Source organism: Neomonachus schauinslandi, chromosome 10 (genome assembly GCF_002201575.2).
Source record: "Neomonachus schauinslandi chromosome 10, ASM220157v2, whole genome shotgun sequence".
NCBI classification, from domain to species: Eukaryota; Metazoa; Chordata; class Mammalia; order Carnivora; family Phocidae; genus Neomonachus; species Neomonachus schauinslandi.
In genome coordinates, this window is record NC_058412.1 from 34,675,755 (window position 1) to 34,702,068 (window position 26,314).

General features: G+C 55.0%; 2 protein-coding genes across 2 annotated transcripts; both read left to right on the plus strand.

Moving 5' to 3' along the window:
• Positions 1-3,275: 3,275 nt before the first annotated feature.
• On the plus strand, positions 3,276-5,502 carry DUSP2 (dual specificity phosphatase 2). The gene is made up of 4 exons (XM_021697654.1): positions 3,276-3,663; positions 3,773-3,894; positions 4,334-4,550; positions 4,671-5,502. The coding sequence occupies exons 1-4, from the start codon at positions 3,276-3,278 to the stop codon at positions 4,883-4,885; spliced, it is 942 nt and encodes a 313-aa protein (XP_021553329.1). The 3' UTR covers positions 4,886-5,502.
• Positions 5,503-10,190: 4,688 nt separating this feature from the next.
• Positions 10,191-23,589, plus strand: ASTL (astacin like metalloendopeptidase). The gene is made up of 9 exons (XM_021697714.1): positions 10,191-10,236; positions 10,896-11,021; positions 12,993-13,054; positions 14,353-14,443; positions 14,902-15,019; positions 15,737-15,918; positions 18,291-18,372; positions 18,462-18,616; positions 23,093-23,589. Exons 1-9 carry the CDS (start codon positions 10,191-10,193, stop codon positions 23,587-23,589), a joined length of 1,359 nt encoding a protein of 452 aa, XP_021553389.1.
• The last annotated feature ends 2,725 nt before the right edge of the window (positions 23,590-26,314 follow it).

Sequence of the window (26,314 nt, forward strand, 5' to 3'; positions counted from 1 at the left end):
ACAGGGCCATCTTCGAAGAGCGTGGAGTCTCTGTCCCCGCCTGGCAGGAGCCTGTGGGGGTGGCCGCCACGCCTCCTAGGCAGAGGCCTGGCACAGGAAACCTGATGTCATCCTGACTCACTGCTCAGATGAGGCTGGGGGTGGCTACAGCTCGTCACTCTCACCTTCATCCCTACCTGGCACAAGGATGCTGGCCACACCATTCATTTCTTCCTTCCCCCCTGGGCTTGGGGTGTAGGTTTGGAAGGAGGAGGAAGGCCCACATCAATACAGAGCTTGGCGCTTCATGATTGTGGAAGAGAAACCACTTTGCATGGGGGCTGGGGGGCTGCGCTGGTGGGGGCAGGGGAAGCCAGGAATTCCAAAGGCAGGAGGTGAATGACACTTCACTGTCAAAACAGGTGGTTACAAATAGTACAGCATCCTTTATTCCAGTTTGGTATTTTCATTAAAAAAAGAAAAAATAACTGAAGCTGGGCCCCAAACTGACTCGATGGTGTCTGCTCTGTAACAGCCAGGCCAGGAACACAAAATAACCCAAAGCCTCCGTGTCTGGCACCCCCCCTGCCGCCATCTCTGATGGTCTAGTGATGAGAAGCGGGGTCGTCCCTCCAGATCCTTCCGCCTGTGGGGCATCGGTCTAACCGAGACCCCTCCTCACACTGTCTCCACCTGTGTGCCCAGAGCCCTGCCTCGTCTCTGCAGCGGGAATGGTGTCCCTTCAGGAGGTGGCAAGGGAGGGAAGACATCCGGCGCCGTGACTCACCAGAGGTCTGGGGATCTTTAGTCAGAGCTGGTGTGGGGGTGGGACGTGGGTTTGCCTCTCTTCAAGGCTTTGGGCTTACACACAGTTATTGGGGGTGGGGGTTACCCCAGTTTGGGAAGAGGGGAAGGAGACAAAAGGGAAGCCCCGCTTTCATGGCTAAGTCAGGCCTCCGTAAGCCTGTGTTCCAGAGCCGCAAAAGGGACAGCCCCAAAGCAGGTGGCATTGAGGGGGTGACATACGTGCAGCCACCTGAGGCGGAGCGCTGGGCAGGGCCCCTGGGACTGCCGCTAGAGCAGAGCTTTCACAGTGCACTCCCACTCCCGAGCAGGACTTCCCAGCAGGGCGCAGGCCGTTTTCCCCAAGGAGGGAGAGAGTCTGAGCCCGGCGCGGGAGTCCGGGGTCTGCAGCCCCTACCATTGAGCTGGTTTTCACTCCTGAGCCAGGATCTCAGCTGGCCGGTTCTCTCTTCTCCTCCCCGAGGAGCTGGGAGGCTATGGCTCCTAGCAGGGCAGGTGACGCCAGCCCCACGGGTTAGCAAGACTGGACCTGACTATTCCTTTGCATGCTCTGTAATTTGCCCCCAGAATCAGCCATTAAGTCATTTGCCGGGCTGATGCCAAGGATAAGGGCCACATATCAGCCTCTGGGATCTGTGGCCCAGACTCCCCGGCTCTGTTGTGGGCTTTGCCACATCAGCTTCCAGACTGGCCTGTAGGGAGGGACAGGACACTGCAGTGCCCAGACAGTGGTGTGGCCTCAGCCTTGGAACCAGTGTGGGTGAATAGCTAGCTGGTCTATTATGAACTCCCATCTTACAGATGGGGACACTGAGGCATGAGAGAGTGACTTGGCCCCAGGAATCTTTGGAGTCCTTTTGTCCCCTGGGTCCCCTCTTCCTCATAAGCACACATGAGCTACAAACTGTCTCAAACCTTGTACAACTGCATTCAGATCATGCTCCAACATACACAGACACATCGACACACCTTTTGGAGGAGTTTAGAGTTTATAAACCAAGTGGAGGGCTTGGGGGGTCAACATGGGTCCTATCTGCAGCCCTCCAAGACAGTCTGGACATAGGGGACTGCAAGGGAGCTGGAAGGATCTTACAGAGGGCACTGAGTAGTGATGCAGGCAAATGGGAGCCTAGGGGCTTGGGTTCTGAAATCCCACGCAGCTAGCGGTAGGGATGAGGGCAGCTCCAGGATGCTCTTCCATCCGCCTGAACGTCTCTGCTTTGGAGTTCAGCTGTCAGTATCTCTTGCCCCCAACCCAGGGGCCCCGCTCCTCCCCACCACTCACACCTGGGCCTCACCACATCCGGTCCCTGGGCTGGCAGCCGGGGTGGGGTTGGACGGAAGGGATGTGGATGACCCAGCTTCCCATTCTCAGTGCTCACTGCCTTGCTCAGGTGCCAGTCCGAGGTCCCTGCTGCCCAGGGGGCCTGCTACGGCCCAGGGAGGGCTGAGAAGGGGCACGGTAAAGGGGTGGAAGAGGCAGATTCTGGTAGTTCTTCTTCTTCCCCTTCGTGAGGCTCCTTGAAATTCCCACAAGGCCCCAGGGAGAGCCCAGCAACGTCAGCAGAGTTCCCCTTCCGAGCTGGCCTGTGACTTGGGGAAGTGCTTCACCCTGGGCCTCTGGGGTTTCCCTGGGCCCCAGAGGAAGCCTTGCCCCACTCTTAACTGGAAACGTATCATGGGCCCCCTGCCTCTCCCCTGGAAGGCCCAGGGGGTCCTTCTCATGCCAATGTCCAGGGTCTTGGGCCCAGAGGATAACGGTCTGGACTAGCTTGGCCACTAACCTACTGCAAGACTCAGAGTGCTGGTCTCAGCCATGCCGTGCGGGAGGGGAGGGGAGGGGAGGAGAAATTAAAGTTCCTCCTGGGCAAGGTTTCTAAGTAGAAAAAGAACATCTCAGCATGGCTCCCCATTCCCCGGTGTAGAAATCATGGCCATGTCAATTTTTGTTTGTAACAAATTCCTAGAGGGAAAATCCTGGAACAGAAAGGGAGAGAGGAGAGGAAGCGTGGCAAGGGGCACCACTGGCCCCAAAGTCTCTGGGCATGGGGATGTGCATCCGAGACACCAGTTCCCAAGGACTGAGCGGCGTGGTCAAAGGGTGGGAGCGTTCTTCCAGGCCGGGGCGCAAAAATGGGGGGCTGGCACCGGGGCCCCACTGACCCCGGCAAACCCTTTCCCTCAAGAGCTAGTCTCCGCTTCCTCCCCCGGCTCACCCTCCCCCCTCAGCCCGCCCCGTCCCCGGGGCCGGCCCAGCTCGCGCCCCTGAAGGCCGCGGGGGCGGGTGCCGGCGCCGGCGCCTTCCTGCGCTGCCCTTGTATGGTGACCCGGGAGGCCGGCCCCCGGGTACTTAAGCCGCGGCGCCGCCCAGGGCGCCCAGAACACTCGTTTCGGGCAGCGCGGCCGCCGCGAGAGCCGGGAGCGCGCGGTGGAGGGGGGGCGGGGCACGAAGAAGCGCAGTGAGAGGGGCCGCCGGAGCCTGGGCCGGAGCTATGGGGCTGGAGGCGGTGCGCGAGCTGGACTGCGCGGCGCTGGGCGCGCTGCTGCGGGAGCCGCGGGAGGCCGAGCGCACGCTGCTGCTCGACTGCCGCCCCTTCCTGGCCTTCTGCCGGCGCCACGTGCGCCACGCGCGGCCAGTGCCCTGGAACGCGCTGCTGCGGCGCCGCGCTCGCGGCCCGCCCGCCGCCGCCCTCGCCTGCCTGCTGCCGGACCGCGCGCTCCGGGCGCGCCTGGCCCGCGGGGAGCTGGCCCGGGCAGTGGTGCTGGACGAGGGCAGCGCCTCGGTGGCCGAGCTCCCCGCCGACGGCCCGGCACACGCGCTGCTCGCCGCGCTGCTGCCCGAGACCCGCGCGGGGCCCACGGCCGTGTGCTTCCTGCGAGGTGAGCGCCGCCCGCGCCGGGCCCCCCACCCCCACCCCACCGACCCCCGCGTTCCCACCCACCCCGCCAAACCCGCCGAGCCTCTAACCGCCCCTCGCCCTCCCTGCAGGCGGCTTCGATGGCTTCCAGGCCTGCTGTCCCGATCTGTGCTCCGAGTCCCCCGCCCCGGCCATGTCGTCTGCTGGGGGCGAGAACAGCCGCTCTGACCCCCGGGCTCCCTTCTACGACCAGGTGAGCTGAGATCCGAGCTCCTTTCACTATTCGGCCCCCCCGCCCCCCTCTTTCGCGGGATAGGCACCTCTGGGGAAGGGGGCTGCCACTTGTGGATTCGAGGAGTCTCTCCATGTCCGCACTCACGTGTGTGTGTGTGTCCCCGCAGCCAACGGGAGCACATCTTTGTGTGTCTGGTGCGGGCTGCTCATGAGGGCTCTGTCAGTGTGTGCCTGCAGCGTATTGGGGGCTTTGACGGGGAGGTGTGTATTTGTGAGCGAGTATCTCTGTGTGTCCCCTTGTGTCCTATTTCCCGAGCGTGACCCTGGTCAGGACAGGCTGAGGGCTCCTCTTGCTGGGGCCAGCTGGCCCTGTCTGCCCCCACGGGTGCTCAAGACCTGGGGCGGCGCTGACAAAACCCCCTCCTCATTCTGCCGTTTCTCCCCCCCCCCTCATGCAGGGCGGCCCTGTGGAGATCTTGCCCTACCTGTTCCTGGGCAGCTGCAGCCACTCCTCCGACCTGCGGGGGCTGCGGGCTTGTGGCATCACCGCGGTCCTCAACGTCTCCCGCTGCCCCAACCACTTTGAGGGCCTTTTCCGCTACAAGAGCATCCCGGTGGAGGACAACCAGATGGTGGAGATCAGTGCCTGGTTCCAGGAGGCCATAAGCTTCATTGGTAAGAGGGGGGCCTCAGCCCAGGGAGCCCAAGGGACACCCAGGTGAGGGGCCTGGGGCGCCTGTCACCTCCCCTGCGTCCCTTCGTGCCTGACCCCCCTTTTCCCCATGTCCCTTGCAGACTCGGTGAAGAACAGTGGAGGCCGGGTACTGGTTCACTGCCAGGCGGGCATCTCGCGCTCGGCAACCATCTGCCTGGCTTACCTGATACAGAGCCGCCGCGTGAGGCTGGACGAGGCCTTCGACTTTGTTAAGCAACGCCGGGGAGTCATCTCCCCCAACTTCAGTTTCATGGGGCAGCTGCTACAGTTTGAGACTCAGGTGCTCTGTCACTGAGGCAGGGCCGCACCAGGCTGCCCCCGCCCCCCGGTGGGGGCGGGGGGCACTGATTCCCTCCAGGTCAGGGAAAGCTGCCCCTTCTCCGAAGTTTGAAAAGCCCCCAGGTGGTGGTGCTAGGAGTGCAGGAACTCTGGACTTTCTCACCTGGTGCTCTGCTGCTAGGTTTGAGGGCTGGCCCTCTTCTGGGGACCAGCATGGAGGGCATGTCTGCTCCCCCTCCCCCCTCTGTCTTCTGGCGGAAACTAACTGGACCGCTACACCCGTGGATTCCCACATGTTGAAGCCCTTGGCAGCCTGAGCGCTCCAAGGAACAAGCTGTGACAAGCGGGAGCCCCGTCTGGGGGGTGGTCCACTACAGGCCTGGAGCCTGCGCCTTGTGCTCCTGGGGAGCGCCGCGTCTGTTGCGTGTGGGCGTCTTGCGCACGTGCGTGCATGTGTGTGTGTGTGTGAGCATGTCACGCCTGTATTGGTGCTGGAAAGTTTTTTGTGTTCAGCTGACATTTAACACTCCCTCCCCCACTTCCTCCCAGCCCTGTGGGTGGGGGTTGGAAACTTAGCACTTTATATTTATATGGAACATTGAGGATGTGTCAATAAAATACTGTTTTGTTTAAAAAGCAACGTCTCAAGCGTCTGGTCTCAAGTCAGTGCCTGGGAAAATGCTCACAAGCCGTTTCCTCATCAGACCTCCCCTTTCCTTGGGCGGCAGTTCCTGAGGTGTGGAAGGAAGAAGGTGCTCGTGTGAGCTCCCCCGTAGGAGGGGCCCTCCCGGCCCTGGCCGCCCTGTGTCGGTGTCCTAGCCCGGGCAGCCTTCCGTCTCCTGAGCTGAAAGAGGTGGTTTCTGGGAGGCTGTCTCCAAACCTCATTCCTGTTACTGGCTTTGGGCCCTGTGGGGAGAAGCCTATGTCCATGGCTCAGACCCCACTTCCTTTTTGGAACACGGATGGATATGTACGTGTGTGCACCTAGGTACGTGGCTGTTCCCGCGGCTGTGGGTGTCTGGTGTTCTCAGCTTGCACACACCTGCGTGTCATGCGTGCCTGAAGGTATCTGTGCATGTGCCTGTGTGTGTGGCTCTTCCAGTGGCCGAGCGGGCGTGTGCTAGGCCAGGCCTCCTTTTCCCCACAGTAGGGCAACACAGCCTCTCCCCTCTCCTCTCGCATCCCCAGGCAGGGCCTCCAGGCCTCGGGATGCCCGTTTGTGCTGGGGCTCATGGCAGCCTCTGTTCCAGAGTTCCTTCTTGTCCCCAGAAGCCATGTGGCCTCGTGTCCAGTGCAGAGAACACGTCACCAGGGATGGGCTTAGTTGCTCTTTACACCCACCCACCTAGCATGTCTTGATTGAATATTGATTACTTGCCTGGCTCAGGACTATGCCGTCCGGGGGTGGGGGGCGTGAGTCACGGGCCCAGCCGCAGCCAGAGTGAAGGGGTGCATGCGGAGGCTGCCGGAAACAGGCGCTGTGATTTGCCTGGGAGCAGGGGTGCGGAGGCCCTTGAGGTCAGCTCTTGGACAGCTCCCCCCGCTTCATGCAGCCTCCGCTCCTGGCCACTGGGAGCCTCGCCTGGCTAACTCTTCGTCCTTCCAAACTCAGCTCAAGGGTCCCCCCTGCAGAATGCTGGCTCTTCCTCATGGCATTCTGCCTGCCTGGCAGGGTACGCCTCAGGGGTGGAGTTTGATGGCTAGGAGGCCAGTTTTGCTCCCTGTATTTCAGTTCCCTTGTCTGTAAAATGGGGTTTTGTCACTAGCCCCTGCCAGTTAGCATGGTATGGAGAATGGCGCGAGTCAATTCATTTAAGAGGCTTAGCCCAGCACCTACACGTAGTAGGTGCTCAGGAAATGCTAGCTACTGAATGCCCGTGAGGAGAAGGTTCTCAGGTGTGTAGCTGTGCGTCTCAACCATGCTCCTGAGGGCAGGGCCTGTGGTCTGCTCTGCCCTCGGTGCCAGGAATCTGGCACAGGTCAGCATTCATTCCAACAGGCCTGGTGAAGGACGAGCAGCCTGCCCCGTGCCTTGTTCCCTCTGCTGTCTGGGGGTGGGTGAGGCGCTCCCTGGTCGGAACTGAGCAGAGCTGGGCTTGCGATCAAGGCTTTCTTAGGCTCTGAGTGGGCTTCCGTTTGGACCTGCCAACAACACTTAGCTTGGGGTAGGAGTGGAGGGCAGCTGGGGCTCTGAGTCACGGGGGCCTTCCCAGCACACGGTCCTACCTCACAAACAGCAGGACTGGTGGCTGAGGCCCCTGCCCATCCCACCCTCAGCCCTACCCCATCCCTTCCACCCACCCTCCCTGTCCAGCTTCCCCTACCTGTGTTTTTAAGTTTGTTTCTTTTTTTTGAGAGAGAGAGAGAGTGTGCAAGTGGGGGGAGGGGCAGAGGGAGAGAGAGAATCTCAAGCAGAGTCCACGTGCAGCCCCACGCCGGGCTCACTCTCACCACCCCGAGATCATAACCTGGGCTGAAATAGATCCATTGCTTAACCAACTGAGCCACCCAGGTGCCCCTTTCTGTCTCTCTCCTTCCTTCTTATTTATTTCTTTAAAAATTTTAAATTGTGGGGCTCCTGGGTGACTCAGTTTGTTGAGGAGCCCGCTCTTGATTTTGACTCAAGTCATGATCTCAGGGTCCTGGGATGAGCCCTGAGTTGGGCTCCGTGCTCAGCAGGGGGTCTGCTTGAGGATTCTCTCTCTGCGCCCCTCCCCACCCCCCACCCCTACTCACGCTCTCTCTCTAAAATAAATAAATCTTTTAAATAAATTTAAATCATGGTTAAAAATATACAGCAAGTCCCTCCTTATCCAAGGTTTTGCTTTCTGTGGTTTTAGTTGCCCATGGTCAACCGTGGTCTGGAAGCAGATGATCCTCCTTCTGATGTATTGCTGGAAGGTCAATAGTAGCCTAACGCTCTGTCACAGTGTCGACATCTAGCACCTCGTTTCATCTCATCACGTAGGCATTTTATCTCACATCCTCACAAGAAGGGCAAATTCAGTACAATCAGGTATTTTGAGAGAGAGAGAGACCCTATTCACATAACTTTAATTACAGCATTTATTAGTTGTTAATCTCTTACTGTGCCTAACTTGTAAATTAAATGTTCTCATAGATATTATGTATAGGAAAAAATAGGGTTTGGTATCAACCACAGTTTCAGGCATCCACTGGGCGTCCTGGGATGTATTCCATGTGGATAAAGGGGGACTACTGTATAACATAAAATTTACCATCTTTACTATTTGTTTTAAGTAGTCTCCATGCCCAGCATGCGGCCCAACACAGGGCTTGAACTCATGACCCTGAGATCAAGACCTGAGCTAAGACCATGAGTCGGACACTGAACTGACTGAGCCACCCAGGTGCCCCATCATCTTTACTATTTTTTTTTAAAACTTCTTTTTTTTTTTTTTTTTTAAGATTTTATTTATTTGTGAGAGAGAGAATGAGAGACAGAGAGCATGAGAGGGAGGAGGGTCAGAGGGAGAAGCAGACTCCCTGCTGAGCAGGGAGCCTGATGCGGGACTCGATCCTGGGACTCCAGGATCATGACCTGAGCCGAAGGCAGTCGCTTAACCAACGGAGCCACCCAGGCGCCCCATCTTTACTATTTTTAAGTGTACAGTAATGTTAAGCATATTCAAGATCTCCAGAACTTTTCCATTTCGCAGAACTGCAACTCTGTGCCCATTAAACAACAACTCCCTATACCCCCTTTCCCCTAGGCCCTGGCAACCACCATTCTACTTCCTGTTTCTGAATCTGACTATGTACCTCCTATAAGTGGAATCATACAGTATTTGCCCTGTTGTGAAGGGCTTATTTTGCTTCGCATAATGTCCTCAAGTCAAACTGCATTTCTTTTTCTTTTTTTTAAGATTTTATTTATTTATTTGACGGAGAGAGACAAAGTGAGAGAAGGAACACAAGCAGGGGGAGTGGCAGAGGGAGAAGCAGGCTTCCCGCCAAGCAGGGAGCCCGATGCGGGGCTCGATCCCAGGACCCTGGGATCATGACCTGAGCCGAAGGCAGACGCTTAACGACTGAGCCACGCAGGCGCCCCTCAAACTGCATTTCTTAACTAAGAATCTGTTTCTCTATCCAAGCAGGGTGATTATTAGGATGATTTTAGCCAGCTCTCATCGGATGTGGCCAGTCCATGCATGTTTACATACACTAATACCCGGCCTGGGCGGCAGGGGCATCTGTCTGTTCTCCCCGTGGTTCTGACTGGTATCTTTTGAGAGATGTTGGATTCCAGGCATGGCAGGATGCTGAGAAGCACGTGTGGACAGTAGCTGGTGACCTTGCCTCAGCTCTGTCACTTCCCTTCACTGGGCATTGGTGGGGGAGGTCCCCAAATCCTTCACCTCCAGGATTTAAATCCAGGTGGGCCCCCTGGTGACCAAACTCTGAGAATGGGCATCTCGAGAGGCCCAGGAGCATAGAAGAGGAGGAATATGGGTAAGGAGCTTTAGTTTCTGGATCTGTGAAATGGGGATAAATGCCGATTTTGCACGGCTGTTGTGGGGATGACAGGAGCAGGGTGAGAAGGGAGGCATGGGGCATGCAAGAGTCCAGGTATCCAAAAGCTCCCCCATCTACATGGCAGGCTTCTCTGGGGTGCTGGTTACGCCGGGCGTTCAGTGTGTAAACTTTTCCGGATCCCTGCACTTGTGATTGTCCACTTTCCTCTATGTATATAAACACTTATAAAAATTAGTGACCTTTTCCTTCTTCCACAGATAGGCTGGGGGTGCCTCAGGGTCTCGGGCAGCTTTTCCCAGGTGTGAGCACAGGGCGGGGCGTGGCAGGAAAGGGGTCTTCCCCTGTTGGAGAACGAGGTCCCCTGCCCACTCCCCCCTCCCCGCCCCCCACCCACCTTAGCACCCTTCTGTGATGTTTCCCTGCCCCCTGGTGGTGAGAGGGGACCTCAGAAGAGGCACCCTCCCCAGTGGTACCCTCCCTCCCTGCAGGGTGCTTGGTGCCTGGCTTCTCACCTTTTCCCCCACTTCAGCCAGGCTGAGAAGGATTTGACCTGGGTCCTGAAGGCTCCGGCCTGGGCTGGGGGGGGTGGGGGCGGGGAGCACAGGTGGGAGCGGGCAGGGCTGCAGGTGGTGTTGATGGAGGCGGGGCTGCAAGTGAGGTTGGTTGGGGTGGGGCTGCAGGTGGGGGCTGGAGAAGTCGCTATTTAAGGGCTGGGTGGGGGCGGGGACTGGCGTTAGGTCTGCTATTAGGCGGGCTTGTCCTTGCGGGTGTTTGGGCTCCTGCTTGCTGTGGGGCCAGTGGGGCCCCCCACAGACCGCGTGAACATGGGAGGCCTCTGGCCGTGGGTGCTTGGTCTACTCTCCATGCCAGGTAAGTGGGCTGCCTCGCCCTTCTCTTCTCGAGTTTTGGCTCCAGCCACAGAGTGCGGGTAGAGGCGAGAAGGGTGTGGCCAGAGCCTGCAGGGATCCGAGCTGATCTGAATAGCTCAGAAAACGGGCTCTCCAGGGATGCTCCCAGAAACCCGTTCCGAGGGGTGCCAAGGGAAGGCCTCCTGAAGACCCTGAACGCAGAGGGCCTGCCTGGCAGGAGGTAGCAGGTGCAGGTAGCAGACGTCCCTGTTCTGCTTGCGTGCCAGGCTTGCCCAGTCTGAGTCCATTTTCCAGAGGTCTGGGCTGAGAAGGGAGGCATGGGGCAGGGTCCAGGCTAGCCCGCACTGCCTTCAGTGTGGGTGTCTGAGGTCTGTCCCCGCCTCTCTTCTGCTCCCTCCCCTACCTCATACCCACAGATACTCAGAGCCCAGTGTTGGTCCCCTTAAAGGAGCTCCTTCCTCAAGGTTGTCTAGCTATTGTCACCAGCTGGGACTGAGGGAAGGCCAGGAGGTCTTCCAGGACTACTTTCTGGAGGCCTGCTTTCCGTGAAGGGCCTGGCTCTGGCTGTCTGACCCCCTACCCCCCACTCCCATGTGCTATTGTCCTCTCTCACCAATGAGGGCGCTTCGGGCATCATGGGTATGCACCTGTCTGGGCCAGGTTTGATCCTAGGAGCACCCTCAGCCTGCAGCTCCCCCGAAGCCTGTGGAACCAGCTTCTCAGAGGGCCTCAACCCTGAGGAGACCCAGACGTCCTGGGACAAGGACATCCCTGCGATTAACCAAGGTGAGGGCATGGCATCGTCTTGTGGGGTAGAGGGGCTCTGAAGTGGTCCATGTGCTGTGGTGAAGACCATGCTGAACACGCAGCCGAGCGAACGAGCTAAATAGGTGCCAGCTCACTGGGCTCTGGATGAGCAGCAGTTCCTAGTTCTATGGGTAACTTTTTAAAAAGTCTCTATTTCTGTATCTTCTGTACTGGATTGTCATTTTATAGGAAGGTAGAAAAGCATAGGTTTTTAAAAAATGTCCTCATAAAAGTACGGGTCTTTGGGGTGCTCCAGCTAGTGTTGAGCGAAGTCATTAGTGGGGGTTTGAGATGGCAGCCACCTGGGGCAGGATGGTCTGCAGGTGTGAGGGCGTGCGCTGGGGGGCAAAGCCAAAGCCGCATGAGGCCTCACGCCTCCCTGTCTGGGGATCTCCGCTGAAGAAAGAACATAGAGATAGCCCAGGGTGAAGCTGCTGGGGGGGAAAAAAGTCTGGATTTTGGAGGTTGGAGCTGAAGTGTTCGGGGAACAGGGTGACTGCCTGGGGGGATGAGAACCTCCCAGTGACCGTGTGGTCATGCTCCTCTTTCCTGGGAGCCCCAGCATGGCTGAGCGGGAGCAGGGCCGTGTGCCACCTTTCGGCGACTGGTCCGGAGGGAGCTAGAACCTAGAATCTGAGGCTTCCCCGGGATTGATTTTTTTTTTTTTTCAGTTGCCATAGAGGCTACTTAGCTAGGGCTGCTGGAGGCCCACTGGCTACCTGAGATGCCCTTTACTGGGAAGGACACGCCATCCCCAGCTGCTGGGAATGTTGGCTGCTAAGGTCTCACAGCTGAAGGCCCTTGGCCAGGGATGGCTGGGAAGCTACTCCCTCCCCTGCCCAGGGTGGCCCACAGTGACTCGTAGGGGCCATGGGGCAGCCCCCTGCCTCAGTGTGGGACAAGTGTGTGGTGCCGGTTGGGGTCCAGAGCTCCTGTGGGGTCAGGTTGAGGCTGCACTCCAGCAGAGCCTGGGTCTTCCCCAGTGCCCCCTCAATAAATCACTTGCAGGTGCCTCCCCAGCTCAGGCTCTGCGTCTAGGGAACCCAACCTAATGTGCCTCAGGGCCAGACCCTCTTCCAGGACTCCTCGTAGGGCTGACCTCTTGGTGAGGAGGCTGGGCAGAACGGCTGCCTGCCCTGGCAGAAACCGAGCCTGGAGAGAGAAGCAGAGACAGGCTCACCGGAGCCAGACACCTTCCTTCTATGGTGGTGCGAGCTGGAATTGGTCACTTGTCACTGCGAGGGCCCTGACTATCACACAGATGGGGGATGAGGCTCCAGGAGAGCCCAGGGCATGTTGGAGTGTGGCCTGGGTAGCTTCCCAGCCATCCCTGGCCAAGGGCCTTCAGCTGTGAGACCTTAGCAGCCAACATTCCCGGCAGCTGGGGATGGCGTGTCCTTCCCAGTAAAGGGCATCTCAGGTAGCCAATGGGCCTTCCGCAGCCCTGGCTAAGTAACCTCTATGGCAGCTAAAAAAAAAAATCCCGGGGAAGCCTCAGATTCTAGGTTCTAGCTCCCTCCAGACCAGTCACAGTCACCGAAAGGTGGCACATGGCCCTGCTCCCACTCAGGCGTGCTGGGGCTCACAGGAAAGAGTGTGGCCTGGGTTGGAGAGGGGGATGACATAGGGGACAGCTGAAGAAATGGCTGCTCCTGATTAGCAGAGAGGAAGGAGTTGGGCCTGGATTTGCGTGGGCTGGGGGAGCCATGGACTGTGTTCTAACAAGGGAGAGATGTGATTGGGCTGAGATCCATCATGCATGTTTGTAGACTAGAGACTCAGAGGGACTGTGTGACTTGCCTGAGGTCACACAGCCTCAGGGTCCAGGGAAGCTCCACCTTCAGAGTCAGGAAGGCCAGACTCTGGGGTGGCTGCTGGGCCTGTCCCTAGAGTCTGGATTCTGGGTGGAGGGAGGGCCTGGGGTCATCCACATCCCTCCCTTCTTCCCAGGGCTCATCCCAGAGGAAACCCCGGAGAGCAGCTTCCTCCTGGAGGGGGATATCCTTCGGCCAGTGAGTGTGAGCATGTACACACATGGGTGTGAATAACTTCACAGATAGCGTTAGAGGCCTTTGAGCCCAGCCTCCGGTGTCATGGGGGCGTGATACGTGAGGGATCCAAAATCTGTTGCTCATAGCTTGATAGATACCCTTTCTTGCTAAAGTCACAGTGAATGCTCTAGTAGGAATCAGCCAGACTGAATGGGAGGGAAGGTAACCTCTGCGGTGGTAACAGCAGTCAGCCTGGGAGGCCTTCCTGAAGGAGGGGGTTTGAGCCTTCAAGGTCCATCTTGGTGCTCTGCCCAGGGGAGGTGCTCTGCCCAGGGGAGGTGCTCTGCCCAGGGGAGGTGCTCAGAAAGTACTGGAATGAAGGAAGAGATGAGCACAGAACAGCAGAGGGGCTGGTGGGGCTGTAGGGAAGTGGTGGTGGGGAACCCCAGGGGTGGTAGCCATGGTCTGGGACCCCATCCTGGTAGGAAGGGAGGGGTGGAGTCAGAAAAGGAGAAGGCTGGGTGGGAACTGGGGTGACTTGCTGGGGAGAAGAGGATGCTCGGTGTTCAGGAGAGCAAGGCCATCTTCTTAGGGACTGGGTGGTAGAGGTGTCCTCCTGAACAGGACAGTGACCTGGTGAGAGCAAGACGGTTTTGCTGGTTGGAGGCTGCCCACCATTAGTGCAACATGAGGCTGGGCTGCAGAGCCAAAGGCTGGGGCTGGTGGGTGGGGCGAGGCCCCTGTTCCTGGTCACCCAGTGAGGACAGGGGGGAAGCGCGAATCCAGTAAAACCTGTGGTAGCCAGTGGGGCAGGACCGGCCAGGGTGCCATGGAGCCTATGCCTCGTAGGGTTTTGGTTGGCACAAGAGTGGAAAAAGGAGTTGCTAAGGCCAGGGAAGTTGCCTTAACATCAGCCTGAGAAGGACCCTGCCTCATCTTTCTGTGGACGTTCAGGGATGCTCGGCTGACTGCTGGGTTTCAGGAAGGATGGGGCTGTGGCTGGAGCTCAGCCTTTCTAAATGGGGCCACCCTGGGGAGCTGGCACTCTTCATCAGCCTCCTCAGGAACAAGTGTCAGGTTTTATTCCGCTTGACGGAATAGGTTACAGTTCTGTTCTGTAGGACAAAGGGTCGTGTTGTATATCGTAACTCACCTAGCAGGCCCCCGGATGTCCCATCCCTCTGTCCCTACCCTCCTATGCCTGCGTCCTGCTTCTCCCGTCTTTCGGGTTCTTGGGGCCTGAGACACGGCACCTCTGGGGGCAAGAAGCTTGGCTGACCTGGGTCCCCAGCGGTCCCTGAACTGCCCTCTCTCCTCAGAGTCCCTTCCGGCTGTTCTCAGCGAGCAGCAACAAGTGGCCTAAGAATGGGGGGTTTGTGGAGGTCCCCTTCCTGCTCTCCAGCAAGTACGGTGAGTGAGCGTGTGCACTCCGTCCTGGGAGCTGTGGGCCTCCCTGTGGCCTCAGCCTTATGCCTTGTGTAGCCTGGGCTCTGCTGGGGTTCTTCCCTCTGCCTCTACTCGCCCTCACCACCAAAGAACCCTTCCCCGAGAAGCCTTTGTTCCTGAGGGCCTCGGGAGCTGGGAGGGCTAAAAGCCCGGAAGAGCTAATAGGGGTACATAGAAGGACTGTCTGCTCCATTTCAAGGCCGACTGGCCCAGAGGACAGGGACCTACCCAAGGTTGCACAGCCAGGGCCTGTCTGGGACCCAGCTTCCCCTCCCCGCGACACTCAGGCTGCCCTTTCTTGACCTTTCCATTTTGGAAGAGTGCTTGGAAGCTCCGTTCCCACCCTGCATGCAGACTTGCGAGGGGTCACGAGGGCTCTGGGGTCTCTGCTGGAGGTTCAGCCGCGGTGTCGCCTCCCCCAGATAAACGCAGCCGCGAGGTCCTCCTGAAGGCATTTGCCGAATTTGAGCGCCTCACGTGCATCAGGTTTGTCGCCTACCAGGGCCAGAGGGACTTCATTTCCATCATTCCCATGTCTGGGTACGTGCTCCTGGGGGTGTCCGTGTGTCCATTGGTGGGGGGGCTTCCTCCGCGTTCTTCGGAGTTCAGCCAGGACTTAACCAAGACCTCGTCTAAAACCTGTCTCGAGGCCTGGCTTCCCAGGTCCAAAGCCGCCCTGCCCACTGAGTGGTTTGCTGGGTTTTGGTACAGATACTCAGGGCGGAAGGTGGAGAAGGAGGGGCAGGAGGTGCTTGACTCTCCTCACAAAACCCTGCTCTGCGGAGACTTCATGGTCTGGGGAACAGGTGCGGCTTCTGTGGGGCCCACCTGGCCTCCGATCCAGGTTCCACAGTGTAGGAACCACCTGACACCGGGCAAGAGCATCTGAAATGGGGATGCTGGAGGTACCCACTTCCTAGCTTGTTGGGGACTGAAGATCATGTGTGAAAGCATTGACTCGGGGACCCCTGCATGGGGACGTTCACTCCACGAGCTGCTTCCATTATCGGTGCTCCTCTCCATCCCTCAGTCCTCCTTGTACCCCAGGCTGGGAATGGGAATTCAGTGTACCCATTTCACAGATGGCCAGGCAGTGAAGGGACTTGAGAACAGCAAGCCTGGGACTAGAATCTAGGATGGGGACTACCTGTTGGTGCTCATTCATCCCAGGACCTGGGAGAGGAAGGGGAAGGGGACCTGGGTCTGCTCCGGATCTCTGGGCTGGTACCTACCCAGTACTCTCTCCTGGCCCTGCAGGTGTTTCTCCAGCGTGGGACGCAGTGGAGGGATGCAGGTGGTGTCCCTGGCACCTACCTGTCTCCGGAAAGGCCCAGGCATTGTCCTGCATGAGCTCATGCATGTGCTGGGCTTCTGGCATGAGCACTCACGGGCTGATCGGGACCGCTATATTCGTATCCACTGGAATGAGGTCCTCCCAGGTAAGCCAAGTCACGCACAGCACAGGCCAGGCCTGGGGGTCCTGGCGTGAGAAGCCAATGGCCAGGGCCGGAGTTGCCTGCCACTTAGAAGAGCTTATCCATCTTCCCCACCATCTGCCTGTCTACTGTGGGGAAGGTGGGGCTCCTGGTTCTCTTTGAGACCGGGAGGTGGTCCCAATACTACCGCTCTGGGCTCCCAGCCTTCCATCTGCCTGCCCGTACTCCTGCCTGAGCTAGGGCATCACTATTTGCTTTGTGTCTCCTTTTTTTCTCATGAACACAGCCAGGTACCTGAGGATGGACCCTTGTTCATGGGGTCCTTCCTGTGCCAGACACTGCTGGGTGGGGTTGGGGCAGGGGGCTGTGTTCCAGGTGCACAGGTGGAGCCAAGACCGAAGCCCTGGAAGTAGTGGGCTGTGCATGCCAAGTGTCTGATGCAGGAGGCTGAGGACAGCCTGCAGGGGCTCAGTCCTTATGAGCTGGGTACCAATGGGCATATGGGACAGAGGAAGCCTGGGGAGACCATGTCCCAAAAGGTGGCAGTGGTAGAGCCGAGGCTGTTCCTCCGAGCAGGAGCTGTGTGCTGGGTGTGGGGCTGAGTGGTGGGCATCTGATCTCAGGAATGGTGGGATCCCTCGCTTGTGGCGGTGGGGGGGGGGGGGGCCGGGGGGGGGGGCGGGGGGGGGGAAGGGGGGGGGCCCCCGCTGGGGGGGGGGGGGGGGGGGGGGCACACAGCTTGAGTCAGGAGGTGAGAAGAGCAGAGGCCACTGCTTCATGAGGGATGGAAGTGGGGCAGATACATGATCAGGAATTTGGTCTGGGGGAATGTGGGGGTAAGGGGAAGTGTTGGAAGGCTTCCTGTAAGCAGAGAGCTTCTGGTGGGAGCACCTCCACTGCTGTTGTGGGGTGAGCCAGGTAAAATGGGTGGGGGAGGGTACTCAAGAGACCAGCATGCACGGAGCCCCGGAGAAAGGGTGCCGTGGGAGGGGGGGGGCACTTAGGTAGCACCTTATAATGAGACAAGGGATGGAGTTTGAGATCTGAGATTAGCCTAAGGAAGGGGGTGATGATAGTGACTATACCCTGAAAATAGAGACTTTAATCCTTCCAAGTGCTCATGGAATACTTGGGAAAACTTACCATATGATAGAAAAACTTCAAATTTGAAAACGTTAATTTAAATGTTTTGATCATGATATAAAATAAAAATAACAAAACCCAAAACTTCTACTTAGAAATTAAAGTTTAAAAAAACAACGATAATAATCCTTTCTTTTAGCTCCAGGGTTAAAGAATTGCAGGAATTCTTAGAAAAACAAAAACAAAAACCCAACACACTAGAACTGATGGTTCTCCGCTAAAGCAATGCTCAGGGAAAATGTGTAGACTTAAATACTTCTATCAATAAAAATAGAAAAAATTAAGCATTTCAATCCAAATTAAGAAAAAGGAAAGCAGGAGGGAATTAATGAAGTTAAAGACAGGAATTAATGAATTAAAAAACCAACAGCACTCAAACTCAAGTGGTTTTCTTAAGTAATTTTTCCCATTTATTAAGAATGAAGAAAAATGAGAATATATTTGTATTATGTGTAGAACAAACTGCTAAGATATACAAACTAATGACAGTAATGAACTGGGGATGGGGAGGCAGGACCTCAGAAGGGGGATGGAGTGGGAGGCTTATTATACATCTCAACATTGTTTGACTTTTGAACCAGATGAATGTATTGTCTGTTCAAAACTATTTTAATATCTTAAGGGTTTTTAAAAGGAAGAAGAACTCTGTAGAGGCAGGTATGGCAGTGACGGGGAAAAGTGGGTGCTCTGGCCAGTGGGAAAATGCTGGACTCAAACCTGGGGTGTGGGTGCGCCGGCCCAAGGCAGAAAGAACAAGGTGGCTTGCTGCTGGGGAATGGGAGTTCAACAGCAGCTGATAGGCTAGTGGGTCTCTAAAGCTGGGTTGAAGGGTAGGTACTCCATCTCTTGGGTAAGGGTATTGAAGACACGGAGTGGTATGCGACTCCGTGGAAAAGTGTAGGTTCTACAAAGATAGTTGCATCGGGTGAGCTTGAGCAGGGCTAGAAGTGGAGGGCGCTCTTTAGGAAGTCATGAGGTCCCTGTGCTTCCACATCAGCTAGTGCAGGTCTGGACCCCTCCTGGGGAGGGGAGGAGTAGGCAGAGAAGGCACCAAGGAGGTGGGGACCAGGGACTGGTGGTGGTGGGGCACATCTGGCTATAGTTTTGGATCCTTCAGCTCACATAGGTTACAAGTGGCTGGAAGGCCCCTATCACCCGACCCCTCACTCCCCCACCCTCTTTCCCATCACCAAGTTTTGTGGTTGTTCCTCGCCCCGCCCCGCCACCCCCAGGCTTTGAAATCAACTTCATCAAATCTCGGAGCAGCAACATGCTGGTGCCCTATGACTACTCATCAGTGATGCACTATGGGAGGTGAGGACCCCCTTTCCTTTCTCCCTTCTTCACTGCCCCTCCAGCCCCCATTGTGATCTGGACTCAGGTCCCCACTTGCTGGGTTTCAGGTTTGCCTTCAGCCGCCGTGGGCTGCCCACCATCACACCGATCTGGGCTCCCAGTGTTCACATTGGCCAGCGATGGAACCTGAGTACCTCGGACATCACACGGGTCCTCAGGCTCTATGACTGCAGTCCAAGTGGCCAAGGCCCCCGTGGGGGAGGTAAGTGACAAGGGGCAGAGTGATCTGAGGAATCTGGAGCAGGTTTCTATGTTGAGGGTGGTGTCCATGAGGGTGAAGTGGAAGGACTGAGGTTGCAGGGGTGAGCAGGGCGAAATCATCAAGGGTTTTCCACAAGAGATGTAGAAAAAGCATTTGAAAATTCTCACTTATGATTAAAAACTTAGTAAACAGGAATAGAGGTCACTTTCTTAACCTTAACATGGGTATCTACCAAAAACCCAGAGCAAAAATCATGTTTAATGTAAAAGCACTAAAATCAGGACCAAAACATGTTTTTCCACTATTGTCTCATCTGTTCAATGCTGTAGTGAAGATCTTGGGCATTGCAGTACAGCAAGAGAAATAATGAAAACTCTGAGGATTGGGAAGGAGGCAAAAACTGTCACTACTCATAGATGACGATTATCTACACTGAAAGCAACAAAACCTATTAAATTATTGGAAGCAATTAGAATTTTATCTTATTCTTTAAAGATTTATTTTGGGAGGAGGAGCAGGAGGGGAGAGAATCTCAGGCGGACTTCCCCCTGAGCCTGAGGTGGGGCTCAATACCATGACCCTGAGATCATGACCTGAGCCGAAACCAAGAATGGGATGCTTAATTGACCGAGCCACCTAGGTGCCCCAGCAATAAGAATTTTAAAAGATGTATAGAAATTTCTATATTGATTATATCAGTAGTTGGAAAACGTAATTTTAAAAAACCCATTATAATAGCAATAATAAGGTCCCAAGGAATCAGTCTGACAGAAGTTCTATAAAAAGTTCTATGGAAAATTAACCTTTATTAAAATCATTAAAGATTCTTAAATACATAGAGAGGTGTATCCTGTTCATTAATAGGAAGACAATGTAAAAATGTCAATTCTGATCTATAGATTCCATCAGTTCCCACTAAAAATCCCAAGAAGCTTTTTGGCAATCTTGACAAGGTGATTCTAAAACTTAAATAAAAATACAAGGGTTGGGACACCTGGGTGGCCCAGTTGGTTAAGCGTCTGCCTTCGGCTCAGGTCATGATCCCAGAGTCTTGGGATCGAGCCCCACATTGGTCTCCTTGCTCAGCGGGGAGCCTGCTTCTCCCTCAGCCTGCCGCTTCCCCTGCTTGTGCTCACTCACTCTTTCTGACAAATAAAATCTTTTAAAAAAATTATTAAAAAGAAACAAAACACAAAAGGCAAACAATAGCCAAGATACTCTTGAAGAAAACTAAAATGGTGGGACTTGCCCTAGCAGATATCAAGATATATAGTTTAAAAATATATTTATAGAAATGTATAGAAATGTATACCATACAAAATACATACATGAAATGTATGTATATAAAATGTCTAAATGCATAGAACTAGTGCAAGGATAGACAATTGCCCATTGAAACAGAATGGAGAGTCCATAAATGAATTCTACTCAGAAGTGGAGCCTTGATAAAGGGGCATTGCTGATCATTAGGGAAAGAATAGACTAGTCATTAAATGGCTCTAAGATAACTAGTTATCTATTAAAAATTCCCATCTCATGCACAAATACATTTCAGATATATACAAGACTTACATATAAATAGAAAATACTTTAGGAAAAAAAATAGTAAAATCCTTCATGACCTTGGGATAAGTAAGGATTTCTTTAATAAGACACAAAGCAAACCATAAAACTGGAAAGATTCACAAATCCAACTACATTAATAACTATTATGTAATTATTATAGTATAACTACTAATCAAAAGGCAAAGTGAAAATACAAATTACAAATCAGAAGACAACTTTTGTAACACATAACTAATTGTACCCAAAATACATATTATATAGTTAATATATATATATAATATACATAATAAGAAAAAGCTGGAAGTACAAAGTAGAAAAACAGGCAAGAGACCTAACAAGCATCTCACGGGAGAAACCAAATGAGAAGTAAACACAAGACACTCAACCTCCTTCACTTGTATGTGAGTGCCCCTAACCCCAGCTCTAGATGACTGCCAATCTACATTCCGTCTCTCTAGGTTTGCCTATTCTGGAAATTTCATGTAAATGGAATCCTACAATACATGATCTTTTGTGACTGGCTTCTTTTACTTAGCATAATGTTTTGAGGGCTCATCCATATTGTATCATGTATGAGTCCTTCATTCTTGTCAAATGACACTCCATTGTATGGATATACGACATTTTGTTCCTTCATCAGTTGAAAGATATTTGGGTTATTTCTACTTTTTGGCTATTATGATTAATGCTACTATGGATGTTTGTATATAAGATTTTATGCAAATGTATGTCTTTTCCTTTGGATATATACTTAGGAATAGATTCCTGGGTCCTATGGTAACTCCAGATTTAAATGCTATGTTTTCCAAATTGGCTGCATCATTTTTCACTCCCACGAGCAGTGTGTGAAGGTTCAAATTTCTCCATGTCCTTGCCAACGCTTGCTATTATCTACTCTTCAGATTATATCCATCCTAAGTGGGTATGAAGTGGTATCTCATTGTCGTTTTGATTTGCATTTCCCTAATGATATCTTTATATGCTTATTGGTCATCTATATATCCTCTTTGAGAAATGTGTTTAAATCCTTTTGCCGGTTTTTCATTTGGGTTGTCTTTCTATTGCTGAGTTGTAAGAGTTCTTTGTGTATTCTAGATACATGTCCCTTATCATACTTGTAATTTGGAAATATTTTCTCACATTCTGTGGGTTGATGGTGTCCTTTGAATACAAACATTTTTAATTTCGATGGGGGTCTAACTTCTCTATCCTTTAACTGTGCTTTTGGTGTCCTATCTAAGTAGCCTTTGCCTAATCCAAGGTCATGAAGATTTAATCCTAAGTCTTTTGCATGTGACTATCCAGTTCTAGCACCATTTCTTAGGCTATTCTTTCCTATACATAATATCCAATATTACATGCTTTTTTTTTTTTAAGTTAAAAAGAATAGATGATGTGGCAAGAGCTTTGTGGGTGGGTATTCCAGAGGTTGGACTACTATGAGGAATGGAACTGGGAGGTGGTTGGAAGGGGCTGTGGGTCAAGAGGAGGTTAATCATGATGGTAGACATTCAAGCATGTTTGGATGCTGAAATGACCTAATGGAGACGGAAAAAAGGGTGGATTTAGAGGGCAGAAGGAATAATATCTAGAACATTTGGGTAGGAGCTGCCCTTGGTGGATAGGTCTCTGAGAATGTCTGAGATTCCTTGGACCTAATAAGGAAGACAGGAGCAGACCTAACTTTGCACGTGGATCTTGATGTGCAGATGCATGGGCTTCTGAGGGCTTTGGTCACAAAGCATGACAGGTCACTAGCCTAGATGTTGGGGAGAAGGGGATGAATGTGCAGGGAAAGGTGCGACGCTGCTGACTAGGTGGCAGAAGAACTGGCTGGAGACACCCCATAGGGCTGTGGGTGGTGCTGGGGCAGCTGGTGGCCAGGTGGAGGCGCAGCATAGGTTGGCAACTTGGTTCTCCAGGACTGGGATTTTGTGGGCGGATGTGACAGAGGGGAAGGTGCTTGAGGAGTACTTGCAGTGAGGGCTGTGGAGCCCAAGTCGGGTGCGGAGAGTGGTCTGGAAGCGGGGAGGTGGTAGAGCAGGAAGACCTTGGGGTCCATGTGCTCGGTGGAGCTGAAGAGTTGTGATATTTAAACAAGTGAGCTTCGAAGTATAGGAGTAGGCAGCCAGGAATGGAGACTTCTGCAGTGGTAGTTTCTGGTACTGCCCGCGTCTGGGGGAGCGAGTTGTGAGGTCAATGAGACCAGGAGGGAGAAGAGCCGCTGGTTGAAGCAGATCAGCCCTGATATGGTCAGTGTCTGTTGATGGAAGATTGGGCTCATTGTGAAGCGTTCGGTGCATGGGCAGGTGTGACGGGTGAGAGGCAGCACCGAGGGGATGGAGGGGCCTGGCCAGATATAACTTGGGCTTAAGATGAGTTTTATAAAACTCTAGGGCCATGGTCCAGGAGTGGCCGTGAAGAGCGAGGAGGCCCTGTCCTGCTGAGTGCATGTGCCTGACCGTGATGGAGGTGGTTACAAGTGCAGGAGAAATTTGCAGGGGACCTCAAATGTGGGGTGAGAGGCAGGGGGTCGCTCAGTACAGAGGGCCCCAGGAGGTGGCGGGACAGTGGGGGCTGCTGTGCTATTAGCCCTCGGCTATCCGGTGAGTTGACCGTCCGCAGCTTGGGCTCGGGGTGGAAGGTCATGGAAGATCCCTGTGGCCTGACCTGCTGGTGGTGACTGAGACCAAGAGGGGAGGGGATGGGATGGTTCTGTGGTCCTTGTTTTTCAGTGGGAGCTGAAAATTTGGGTCTTGAAGGTGTTGAGCAGCGGCTGAGCCAGGGGTGTGGCAGGCTGTCTCCAACGAGCTGTGGATAAGACTGAAAATGGCCAGGGCGCTCTACAGCGGGGTGGTGTATCTTCCCTCTGGGATTCTGGGACATAACCTCTTATCTTTCCTGCTTCAGGGTTCCAGCCCCCCAGCGATGGTAGGAGCCCTACTCCTGTCTCTAGACCATACCTGCAGCGGCTTCTGAAGGCATTGTTGGCAGAATCTGGGAGCCCTGACACCGGTGGCCCCAAGGCTGGAGACTTGCATGTTGCTGCAGGGCCCGGAGAGAGCCCACGTAGCTGGGAGCGCCCTGCGCCAAGGAAGTTTGCTATGGGGGCATCTGCAGGGCTGCTTCAGACCCCAGCTTCCTCCCTGAACTCCAGGCCTGGAGCAGGTGTTCCTGGTATTGCTCTAGAGACGTCCTGGCTGGCCCGAGTGCCCTCTGTACCCCCAACCACGGCTCCAGAAGCAGAAGACCAGCTAGTGCCTATCCAGGATGCTTTGGGGACCCCAGATCTGCCAGGAGCACATGTACCTGAAAGTCCTTTCAGGGGGATGCCAGGAGGTCGAGCCTGTGGCTTCTGTCCCCAAGGGGGAAGGGCATCCTCAGTCTCCAAGAGCTGGGTTGTGTAACCCCTGGCCTTCCCGGACAGTACCCGCTCTTCCAGCCCCAAGATGGCTCCCCTGTCTGAGGCCTAGGACTCTCCCTCTGTCCCTTCCTTCCCCATATGTTCTCCTGAGGGCTCCTGGGGACAAAGGGGACTTCTAGTTCCATCGGGGGCGGGGGGGGGGGGGGGAGGCAGGCTTAGAGGCTGCTGGGAAGGGGAGAGGATACTCTCCAGGGCTCTGGAAGCCCAGGGGTCGGGGAGAGGTGGGGCAGAGGCAGGTTCCAGCCCCGAAGGCCCCTGGGCATCCTCCCATGGGTGAGTCCCATCCCCCCAGCATGCTCAGGTACTGCCGCCTCTCTCAGGCCAGGACTTGGGGAGCCTGTGGCTGGGACCCTGGGGCCGGCCTCCCATCCCTGGTGTTTGGGTGCTAGGAATATTACCCTGCAGCCTCCAGCTCCGCTCCCCAGGGGGCTTTCAGCTTGCTACCCTGCAGAGCGGGGAGGCTTCAGCGCCAGGAACGCTACCCCGGGGGTGCTGAGGAAGGGGTGGAGGCCTCCAGCACTGCACAGCGGGGAAACAGCAAGAACAGGAGGCCCTGAACACATGACTTCAAGCTCTTCTCCACCCTGCTTTGCTGTTCCCAGGAGCCTTCCCCTCTCTCTCCCCACCAGCCAGGGACTTGGCCAGCGGAGGTCCTGGAAGATGGGAAGGGGCTAGGGAGGTGGGGGGTGGGGTGGTCAACCTGCTTTTCTTCCTTCAGCAAAGCCCTGTCCTTACCTCCTGGCTTGCTGTGTGAAGGCTTATAGGCCAGGAGCCCCCCAGTCCTGGAGAGGCACTATTCTGGTGGCCTGTTGGAAGCCCTGCTTGGAGTAGGAGGGAAGTAGGAGCCTGGGTCCGGGCCCCGTGGGGCCAAGCGCCTCAGATGTTCTGGGGGAAGGCACAAATAAAATTGGGTACTTGCTCTAGGAACCAGGTACTGGGCTATGCATGAGCGCATTTAACCCTGCCGACTGACGTGGGAGGGGCCCTGGGGAGGAGAGGGACTCGGGGCAGCAGAGGGGCATGGCTGAGGGAGCAGCCCTGCAGGGCTGAGGCTTGCCATGTTTCAGGGCTGGGGAGAGCTTGGCCTTTGCCTGCCTCCTGAGCCCAGTCAGGGGACATGAGGGCATGCTCCTGGGAGGCTGGAGCCTCTGCCCTCGGTCCATCTTGAGTCTGGGATTTTCTCAGACCGAGCAGGGGCCTGGTCTCAGGTATTAGCATCAGGGAAGGATCATGGGTTGGGGAACACAGTCCCTCTGTTTGCCCCCAGACAGGAGAGGATGATTGGCTGAGCGAGCTGAGAGTGAGTGAGGAGAGGCTCGGGCCCCGTTCCTACCGGGGGCGGGGGGGGGGGCATTCCTCTGGGAGATTCCCAAGCAAAGATCGAGAGCATACATAGTACCCCCATTTATCAGAGAAAGGAGTGTGACCGCCTTACCCCTATGGGTCTCTTTAAGTAGTGGAGCCAGGCCTCTGGTGCTGGGTTGGGGTTTCTTAGTGGCCACACTAAGAGGGGGTGAAGTGCTTTGTGCCCTGTGAGGCCCTCCTAGCTCTCAGAGGCTGCCTGTCATTAACCTCCATTAGGATGTGGCTTTTAGATTCTCCAGAATTTGGGTTCTCTAGGTGGGGCTGGCCGAGCCTAGTGGCTCAAGGGGGAAGAGTGCTTTCCCCCTCTTCTTTGGGGGTGACCAGGGCCGAGGCTGTCCTTGTCCTTACCCCATGAAGTCCCGTATCACTACAGACCCCGTTTCCTAGGCTTATTCCACAAGCCCCACCCTGCCCCTGTGGTCCAGCCTTGGTTCAGCCCCTGAAGCCTTGGCATGGGGTGTGTGCTGTGGACAGGGCGCTGGCTGTTAACAAGAAGCTGGTGGCTAGCCACCCATCCCAGGGTCCGTGGCCTATTCCCTAATCCCCAAACACATAACTATGTGGCTTCACTCATCAATTTATTCACTCATTCGACGGAATCTGTTGAATTAGGTGCTAGGCTGGCTCGGCTATAGGAACTGGGAGTAACAAGGTGAGCAAGGCAGGGTTTCCATTCTCGTGGAGTTTATTTGGGGGTGGACGAAGGATGGACAGTAAATAGATAAAAGAAGTCATCAGGGATTTAGAAATGATGGGGGAGGAGGACATTCCTTTAGGATGCTGGCATTTCCACTGGGACCCGAATGATAGACGACTCTGAAAAATCCAAGGAAATAGGCAGTGCAAAGGCTCTGAGGCAGGAGGGAGTTAAGGTGTGAGTAGAGGGATGAAGTGAGGTGGGGTAGGGGGAGGTTGGCAGGGCAGGGATAGAGAGGGATGGTTTTATTCCAAGAGCAACAGGGAGCAGCTGCTGGAGGATTCTAAGGAGCAGAGTGAGAAGATCTAAGCTTTTAAGTCATCCTGGATGCCCCGTGGAGAGTAGATTGGCAGCAGGGAAGACCGGTGGAAGGCACTACAGTTGTGCAAGCCCGAGCGATGGGGCTGTGGAAAGGGGCAGAGTGGATGCTTTTGGAGCATGCTTCGGCAGGTGAGGCAACCGCACTTGCTATTGGCTGCAGGGGCTGAGGGCTTCCCATATGGCACGGAGAGCTCAGGGGAGGTGAGGGAGTGTGTGGGCTGGATGAGCCTGGGGTTCAGGACGGGAGACGGACTTCGGGGAGTCCTCAGCATCTGGTTGGGAGCTAGGGGCCTGGATGAAATTACGAAGAGTTTGGGTCTAGGAG

What these genes read in the sequence shown, in the direction of transcription:
- DUSP2 (XM_021697654.1), top strand. Translation starts at nt 3,276, where the DNA reads ATGGGGCTGGAGGCGGTGCGCGAGCTGGACTGCGCGGCGCTGGGCGCG. An exon ending in GGCCGTGTGCTTCCTGCGAG is followed by an intron (nt 3,664 to 3,772) that starts GTGAGCGCCGCC and finishes CCCTCCCTGCAG; the next exon opens with GCGGCTTCGATGGCTTCCAG. An exon ending in GGAGGCCATAAGCTTCATTG is followed by an intron (nt 4,551 to 4,670) that starts GTAAGAGGGGGG and finishes TGTCCCTTGCAG; the next exon opens with ACTCGGTGAAGAACAGTGGA.
- ASTL (XM_021697714.1), top strand. Translation starts at nt 10,191, where the DNA reads ATGGGAGGCCTCTGGCCGTGGGTGCTTGGTCTACTCTCCATGCCAG. An exon ending in CATCCCTGCGATTAACCAAG is followed by an intron (nt 11,022 to 12,992) that starts GTGAGGGCATGG and finishes CCTTCTTCCCAG; the next exon opens with GGCTCATCCCAGAGGAAACC. An exon ending in CCAAGGCCCCCGTGGGGGAG is followed by an intron (nt 18,617 to 23,092) that starts GTAAGTGACAAG and finishes TTCCTGCTTCAG; the next exon opens with GGTTCCAGCCCCCCAGCGAT.